Source organism: Pararge aegeria, chromosome 3 (assembly GCF_905163445.1).
Source record: "Pararge aegeria chromosome 3, ilParAegt1.1, whole genome shotgun sequence".
NCBI classification, from domain to species: Eukaryota; Metazoa; Arthropoda; class Insecta; order Lepidoptera; family Nymphalidae; genus Pararge; species Pararge aegeria.
The window spans coordinates 7,375,877-7,385,404 of NC_053182.1; the positions used below are offsets into that span (position 1 = coordinate 7,375,877).

The window sequence follows — 9,528 nt, forward strand, 5'->3', positions numbered from 1 at the left end:
TGGCGAGAAGAAGAAGAAACACTTTATTGCACGTATAACATACATGAAAAGAAACAATAAGGAGTATACAGTACACAATGTAGACATGCAAAGGCGAGCTTAGATACTTATGCAGAAATAGATTCCAAAACTATACTATAAACTCCTCCGACCCGTTAGACAGCGTGGTGGATAGCCTGGTGGATTACAGAAAAAGCTTAAGCTTAAGCTTTGAGTTTCTGTTTGCTAGGATTAGATTATAAATTGCTACTAGGGGGTCTATGCTCACAAAAAAGGCACATAAATAATAATACTTATTATTATTATTTTAGCATTAGCTATATCAGGTTCATGATAGCATCGCCACTCACTTATATCAGATCTCTTCCTTTCTATAGACAGTTTTCATGGATAAAAATATTTTCCCTCTAAATAAGTATTTTTCTAAATTAAAATTTAACCCGAGATATGCAAAGACTTCAGAGGTACAGATAATATGCTTTCATAGTAAGGTACAAGTCACAACTCAGTGAATGCAGACAATAGTTGCGGACAAAGCGAGGCGCCTGACAACTGACACCGGAGCGGTGAATGATCCCTTAGAATCCCTTTCGTATATAAAGGTAACTAACAGGACTAGGTTCAGCATTCGCTCTGGTTTAGGGCCGGGGCGCAGTTCAGTTTTGTTACAATAAATATCTTAATACCGAATGTCAAGTATGGATAAAATGTCGACAAGCATGACCTCCAGCATAACTGGAATGGGGCTTGGTGGAATTACAGGGTTGACTACTGCAATTAGCACTCTCAGCTGTATGAGGGAACAACAAATAACAATTGGAGGAATGTCATCGAACTACGTCCCAGGTTTATCAGCGAATTACAATATTTCGAGTTTTTGTCAACGCCCGGGACAAAGTCGACGTTGGCCAATTGCCAAAGCGGGGCCTACTGCTCAACCTAGACCTGAACGATCTCACAGCGTCGGTGCACTAAAGCTTTCTTCACGAAACAGTCCTAGTACACAGTATACCCATAATCTCATCTGCAAGCTGGCTGATCAAAATGAACGTCGACGTCATCAAGAGACTATAGAGTTGATTCCTCAAAGCTACTATTCGCAGACTCCTCTTAAAGTGGAATTGACGGAATTCTATGCACGAGACAATGGAAAAGAGCATCACACTGATCAGTATGAATTGGTTAACGATACCGTGCTTCCAAACCCGGTATTGCGCAGAGGCCAGAACTTTTTCTTTGCAGTTCGTTTTGACCGAATTAACGACAAACAACAAGATGTAATTCGAATAGTGTTCAATCTTGGTAAGTTAACTGTATTCTTTCTTATTATAGATCTATAAGCATTAATTTTAATATTTGTAGGAAGTAATAGTCAGTTTGGTTATCCTCAAATCTTAAATCGTGTAAATAAATTGTACCTTCTTGTAGTTAAAATACGTAGCTGCATAGTATGTAACTATGTTTGTGCATGGAAAGAAATTCGTGCTTTATCAGAAGGAATGCTCGTGCGAAATGTACAATAGCTATGAGTATGTTTACAGGTCCAAAACCCTGTGTCACAAAAGGGACTCGAGTCGTTTTGCCCGTCAATTGGAGCACGCAACAAAGTGTTTTTCAACATTCTCGTGATGTTATTGGTATGGGAATGGGCATGGCTGTGTCACGCGTACAAGATACTAGTAGTGCTACAGCGGCTCCAACAGGAACAATAACCACTATGAGTGCTATTAGCCCAATAAGTGGCATCAGAGAAACCGCAACTTATGGATGTCGTCGTAGTTCTTTTAGTAGCGAACCCGTGCCTCAGCAACAAAGTCCTCTTAGCCCGCACGGGACCGTGGAAAGACCAGTAATTGAAAGACATAGTGGACCTCCCCAGCATCCTCCAACTGGTCGCAGCTTTGGTTCTCAACATGGATCAACGCAGAATTTAGCGTCCGTTGCACACGACATGGAAAAGTGGGACTTGAGTGTTCAGCGTCAGGATGGTAATACAATTACATTTCAAGTGCATGTGCCAGCTTCTGCTCCAGTTGGCTTATGGAATTGCTGGGTTCAAACCCACAGGCTCGGCCAGCGTGAAAATCGCCATGATTACAAGTGTGATGAAGACATTTATATTCTATTTAATCCATGGTGCCGCGACGACTCAGTTTACTTGGACAACGAGTCATCAAAAAATGAATATGTTCTCAATGAGCAAGGAAAAATATGGACTGGTACCTGGCGCCAACCTAAAGGTCGCAAATGGATATTCGGACAGTTTGATGACGTAGTGCTTCCAGCTTGCATTTATTTATTAGAACGAAGTGGGCTTGAACATTCAGAACGTGGTAATCCTGTGCGAATTACTAGAGCAATTTCTGCTATGGTAGGTTTTGTTCGGAAATCAGTTCCATTTCCAGCCATTGTCAAATTTTATCTTAGTTTTTAATTTATTGTGCATTATTTTTATTATAGATTAATGCTAAAGGCGATGATGGCTTAATGGTTGGTCGATACGATGGTGAGTATAAAGATGGAGTAGCGCCTCATGCATGGACTGGTTCAGTAGCAATACTTGAACGTTATTTAACCAACGGCGGTCGCCCTGTGGAGTATGGACAGTGCTGGGTGTTTTCGGGTTTAGTTGTGACTATTTGTCGAGCTTTAGGTAAGTATTCGGATATATATAATAATTATTAAACAACAAACTAATGAGAAGTAATTATTATATTTAAACTTGTGTCTAGGTATTCCTTGCCGATCTGTGACAAATTATGTCTCTGCACATGATACAAATGGGACATTTACTATTGACAAATTCTTTGACAAAGATGGGAATGAAGTACCCAATGGACCAGATGAAGATTGTTATGACTCCTGTTGGAACTTCCATGTTTGGAACGATGTATGGATGCAAAGACCAGATTTGCCGCAGGGTAAGTCTGAGAAAACTCAAGTTTTTAGCACATTCACTTTTGATTCCATTAAAAATCTATGATCATTTTAATTTTATTGTTATTTTGTAGGATACGGTGGGTGGCAGATAATTGATTCTACTCCTCAAGAAGCAGCCGAATCGGTATACATGTGTGGTCCAGCTAGTTTAGAAGCCGTTCGTCGCGGTGAGATTGGCTTTCAGTATGATACACCCTTCGTGTACTCTCAGCTTAATTCCGAGTTATGCCACTTCCAGGAGGAAGAATCCTCCGATTGGGGTTTTGTTAGAATGGCATCGAATCAATTTGAGTTAGTATTTCCTTCAATCTATATCTACAAAAACTATATGTAAACTAAATGAGATATTTATTGCAAACTGATTGTTTTCAGGGTTGGACGGAAGATTCTTACTAAGAATCCGTGTAGTGAAGATGACGAAGGTGATAGTGATTTACTAGAGATAACCCATGAATATAAAGCTGCTGAAAGTCCTTCTCCCGAACGGCATGCTGTTATTGCTTCTTGTCGCGGGGTTCAACGTTTGCAACAGTATTATGAATTTCCTGATCGTAGCACAGAGGATGTTGTTTTTGACCTAGTGGATATTGAACCTATACCTTACGGCCAGCCTTTTGATTGCACGATGAATATTCAGGTATTACCGGTTTACCGCCCACCGAAATTCGACCATAGTTAATCATCTAAATTATAAGTTTTAACATTGTTAAGGTTCTATTGTTAAAGACTAACATTTCTTTAATCACAAATTCCACCAAGGCTCAAATAACAACTTTAAAAAATATATTAGCATTCCGCACTCCTTCTATATATAAACTATAAGTGTGGGAAATTTCACACTTCTTTGAAAATTTTTGCTGCCCTTATAAAGAAGATAATATGAACACTAATTTCAGAAAATTTATAATCCTACCATTTATTTTTACAGAACAAATCACCCGAAGACCGGACTATCTGGTGTGTACTAACAGCGTCTTCGTGTTATTACACGGGTGCTATTTCAGCACGAATTCGAAGGTCTCAAGGAGAGTTCATCGTTAGGGCAGGCCAACGTGAAGCTCTCAAACTGCATGTCACCCCGCAAGAGTACATGGACAAGTTAGTTGACCATGCTATGGTTAAAATTTATGCTATGGCTTATGTTAAGCAGACAAAGCAAGCTTGGTCTGAGGAGGACGATGTCACACTGGATAAACCGAAACTCCAAGTGCAGGTAGGTACTATTGGTGGTTATCCCTTCAAACTAAATAACTTTTTGAGTAGCCCTCTGCAGTAGAGAGGCCTATGATCTAATAAGCAGGAAGCCTCGGGTTCGATCCCGAGAAGGAAAAATGTGTGAATTTACAATTTCTCACTTTTAACTGGTTTGGCATATTTCCATCCGTGGCCGTGGCTAGTTACCACCCTGTGACCCTACGACAAAGATGTGCCACCAAACGATTTCACGTTCCCGTATGTATCCGTTTAGTATAACGGTATAACTGCCATAACAAATACCCCTAACAGGTTAGCCCGCTACCATCTTAGACTACGAGATCGGTGAGATTTCACGCAAGGGGTCACTTGAAGTAGTATAAAAATTATCTATGTTGAATGAGTTTAATAACATTGAACTATTATTACTTTTTAGACGAGGAGTCCACCAACCATAGGTCAGGAATGTGGCATTACGTTCAGTTTCCAAAATCCATTGAACGTTCATTTGACGGACTGCTACTTTACTTTTGAAGGCCCTGGCGTGCAGAGACCGCGTCAGGTAACATAGAATTAGTAATTAGCTTATAAGAAATTAAGAACAATTGAGATGACATCTTGGAGATGTCTCTCAAAAAGTTCAAAGTCAAGGTCAAATATTTCTTGATTAAATTAGGTCCATAGATGGCACTTTTGATTTGTACTTACACTATATACATACATAGTATACATGTTTTGGTTGGTTCATGGTACGAGTCGGTAGAGGATGGGCAATGGCAATAACAACTTCGTAAACATAAACAAGGTAATAGTTTATATTAAACGTGATGAGAAAATTCCCATTACAGTGTAAGGGATTACGTAAACGATTGAAAAATTTGGAGTTGGGTTTAAGATTATTGCTTGCTTTATTCCGTACTAGACAGAGTAACGAATAAGTTTACTTATTTAATTATCGCCAAAATTTCCCCTTCTAGGTGAAAAATATTATTTACGCAACGAAAGTGGTGTCTATGGGCATAATATTTAAATATTAACAGCTACTTTATTGTTACCAAAACTTTTTCAGATAAGGTTCCGTGACGTTAAGCCTGGTGAGTTCTTGAGTTACCAGGACAAGTTTGTGCCAACCCGCACTGGAGATCGCAATATTGTTGTGACTTTCTCGTCTCGGCAAATAGACGAGATCGTTGGCTGCGCGACAGTGAATGTCATTGGCTAGCCAGATCCTGGGCCTCGACAGTTCTTGCACGCTGTGGGGCCGACACCGCTCGAGGTGCTCCACCTTGACCGCTCGTATTGGTCATACATAGAGCCTGAACATTATTTTGTGCAAGAAACGGAAGTGGCTATATTGACATCCATGTAAAACTTCCTCTTAAAGTTTACTCGGTGTAATATTTGCCAAGCGCAAACTGACAAAGTGTACCGACGGACTTTGACGACAAGGCTTCGCTAACAGGTTTAAGATGAGTTTTCCGCACTAGCACTTTTATAAAAAAAAATAACAAAAAAAATATATAAACAGACCACGATGCACGGCGTGTTTTTTTTTAATATTATTTTTTACTATCTAAAAGAAACCGATGCTTCGTGTGCCATTTAATCATAATATAATTTTTAGGTTAAGTTCTATGTTAAGATATACTCGTTGTTATTAATTTAATATCTTTATACATTTTAACCTTTTTTTTTGTTATTTTAAGTAGGTATATTATTATCATGACCTAAATATAAATTAAAAATATGTTTGCACTGTGTTTGCGTGTTTTTGGGATCTCAAAAATAATAAAGCAGTCACTGCTAATTTTCTCTTTTATTTTTTCCCCCTTAATGAGCATTTCTTTGTAAGTAAAAATGTGAATGAAGAAACTTCAAATTTGGAGAGTCCTAGTAAGAAATCTAGCTAATCAAATAAAATAATCAAAAGCAGATTAGAATAAAATTTTCCTAAGAAGGGCTCTGTACAAAAGTTCGATACAGATCAGAATTCATGTTTCACAACTTTCTTCATTAAGCGGGTTTTGTACGAGGCTGCTAAGGAATTATAACGGGAACGAGCAGCAGCGTCCTCGGTGCTACTACTACTGTAGCGATCACCAATCCATCTGCCCAGCTTGGTGATTGTGGCATTTAGTCCAGGCTAAAGGCATTGACCTGAGTAGGCTATTGATAATATTGAGGCAATGAAAACAAACAATAGTTCCCTTAATTATAAATTTGATTTTATTTATTTTTTATTTGTTGTTATAGCGGACATAGGAATACACATAATTCATCATCATCACTTCAACGAACTGAAGCGATAGTTCTATTTTGTAGGGTGTTCGAAAATCCACGGTCCTGGGCCGCTTGTTTCTAGCAGCTCGCAGCAACTCTTTTGAGTCGCCTATCCACCTTGTAGGGAGTCGAACAACGCTGCGTTTACCTGTGCGCGTCGCAATTTCAGCACCTTGTGACAACCACGTCATCAGTTCTCCGAGCTATGTTTCACCCATTGCCACTTCAAAGCTCTAGTAGTTTTGAGTTTAGTTAAACTCTTGTAGAAACACAAATTAACACAGTGAAAATTACAGATCTCTTCCTATTCAGTTCATGAGATATAGTCCGCTTACAGACAGATGGACGGATGAACGTACGGTCCGATGGTAGGACAGTGAACGTCCAATGGTGGAAATACCTATTAGGATGACGCTTTAGAAATCACAGACGGATACTTTTGTTTATATATATAGGTATATGTACTTATATTTATGGATGTGTCATAATTAAAGTATCATTCACTGACAATATTAATTACTCATCGGGACTTTTAAACTCGGACGGCGTTGACCGGCTATCGAGCATCGACTAAGCATTTTAAAGTCTATTTAAAGTCTCTTTTGTAGGTAGGTACCGTACCTACATATTCATCTCATCATGTTAACAACCAATTACCGTAGTCCACCACGCGGGTCCAGTGTGGATTGGTGGGCTTCACACACCTTTGAGAACTTTATGGAGAACTCTCAAGCATGCAGGTTTCCGCACGATGTTTTCCTTTACCGTTAAAACCAGTGATATCTTGCCTAAAACGCAAATAACTTATACAAGTTAGAGGTGCGTGTTGGGATTCAAACTCGGCACCTCGAAAATTAAGCCAAAGTCATGACCATGATAAGTATAGAAATGCTTCAGAGTTTTGAGAAAGGTAGGAATTAGATTTACCTTTAGATCTAAGTTTAAACAATTTAATAAAACACATTTAACTAAGCGTGGTTACTACACAATAATTGATTAATTTCAATCAAGCAGGTAGCTCTGCATTCTTACAAGATAGAAAAAGTATTGTTAAATGATGTTGAAAAATAGCAAACTCAAAAAGAGTTTCTGGATGGTTTTTTTTCAATAGAATCTGTCTTCCAAACTTAGCTTTTGGTCAATAGACACTTTAAATATCCACGTACCGAGATTGCGTTGTTGTACACTCAAATCCTAAATAACTCGGGAAACGTGCTTCCAGTAAGGTTATCCAGAAATATGCAAACGTTTAATGTAACTAATAATAAGTTGCTTATTGCACACAAGATTAGATTTCATGCCTCAGTTTCATATTACCTTAGTCCTATAAATACGTACCTATAGATGGAATAAATTATCAAAAACATCATTCTTAACTTATGCAACCCCACAGCTGGGCCTAGGCCTTCTTTATCATAGGGAAGTAAATTAGAGTATTGAAGCTGCTCCAAAAGCAGGCCTCTATTTATTTATTTATTGATACAATAACATTGGGTTTTCGCACCCCTAAGCCTTGTGATAATAACAGATTAAGAACTTAAATACTAAAATAAAATTAAACAACAGTCATCACGCTCTCAATGTACTTATGCGAGAACACATATTGTTGGCAGGTTATCTTGCAACTTAGACAGTATCCAAACACATTTCGTAGTCGGTACAAGTAAGCAAATGAAATGCTATATAAAGATTATGCACAAAAGATGTACTAATGATTATTATCATATTATGTGGTAATCATAAACTGGACTGCCGGCTTAGCGTGATATCTGAGACCCGGACAAGGATAATTTTTCGATTATTAACACGTACTGAGCATTTCTAGACAAAATAACCTAATATCCAATAGTTTTCAGCCCACCTTTGAATCGAACCCTAGACCTCATGATTCGCAGAGGGATTTGCTTACTACTAGACTTAAGGCAGTTGTAGTATAGATTGACTAATAGTACCTACTTATTTACCGCAAAACGTAACACAAATTTGTTGTCAACTTAACATTTCAAGGAAAACGTAAAACCAAATAGTGAAAATGGAACGGAGATGACGTAGAACCCATTTACAGGAAAATTGCTTACCATCCAAGTTTGAGGAATTTAATTCACGTTTATCAAGCTGTTGCCTACGACTTCGTCAACGTTTATTCCGGTTTTTTTAAAAATCCCACCCGAACCAGGGGTTCTTAGGAGAATAACGAAATTATAATACCGAAATATTCGAGTTTAGAAGTAGCAAGTAGAGATTATTTGTGGCAGAGCTCGTCCAGGGAAGTACAACTTTAACTTTAATCCATTTATTTCAAGTAGGCCTAATATAAGCACTTTTGAAACGTTAAGTATGTCTGTTTGTAGTGACTCCACCACCGGTTCGGAAGGCAGATTTTACCAAGAAGAAGCCGGCAAGAAACTCAACAGTTGTTCTTTTCTAACATAATTTTACAATTAAACAATCATTGTTCTATCTTGTGTGAGATGAAAGCGGAGCGGCTTTCTTTCAGGCAACCTTGTCATTAAATGCTTAATGTTGCCAAGCAGCATGGCGCTGTTCCGTTCTGAAAGGCTTGATTGGGCAAGAAACTCAACAGTTGTTGTGTTGTTCAAATTTACAATTTAACAATCATTGTTCTATCTTGTGTGAGATGAAAGCGGAGCGGCTTTCTTCCAGGCAACCTTGTCATTAAATGCTTAATATTGCCAAGCAGCATTGCTCTGTTCCGTTCTGAAAGGCTTGATTGGGCAACAAACTCAACAGTTGTTGTGTTGTTCAAACTTACAATTTAACAATCATTGTTCTATCTTGTGTGAGATGAAAGCGGAGCGGCTTTCTTCCAGGCAACCTTGTCATTAAATGCTTAATGTTGCCAAGCAGCATGGCTCTGTTCCGTTCTGAAAGGCTTGATTGGGCAAGAAACTCAACAGTTGTTGTGTTGTTCAAACTTACAATTTAACAATCATTGTTCTATTTTGTCTGAGATGAAAGCGGAGCGGCTTTCTTCCAGGCAAACTTGTCATTAAATGCTTAATGTTGCCAAGCAGCATGGCTCGGTTTCGTTCTGAAAGGCTTGATTGGGCAAGAAACTCAACAGTTGTTGTGTTGTTCAAATTTACAATTTAA

General features: G+C 38.5%; 2 protein-coding genes across 2 annotated transcripts in view; one reads left to right on the forward strand and one right to left on the reverse strand.

The window, feature by feature from the left end:
• LOC120636264 (ubiquitin-conjugating enzyme E2Q-like protein CG4502) overlaps nt 1-9,528 on the reverse strand; it is a 312,586-nt gene that overhangs the window by 70,840 nt on the left and 232,218 nt on the right. The gene's annotated exons all lie outside the window — the stretch shown is intronic.
• LOC120636218 (hemocyte protein-glutamine gamma-glutamyltransferase-like) lies at nt 681-5,612 on the forward strand. Its single transcript, XM_039907594.1, has 9 exons — nt 681-1,302; nt 1,542-2,371; nt 2,461-2,653; nt 2,733-2,921; nt 3,012-3,231; nt 3,313-3,577; nt 3,869-4,153; nt 4,571-4,696; nt 5,204-5,612. The coding sequence occupies exons 1-9, from the start codon at nt 690-692 to the stop codon at nt 5,354-5,356; spliced, it is 2,874 nt and encodes a 957-aa protein (XP_039763528.1). The 5' UTR covers nt 681-689; the 3' UTR covers nt 5,357-5,612.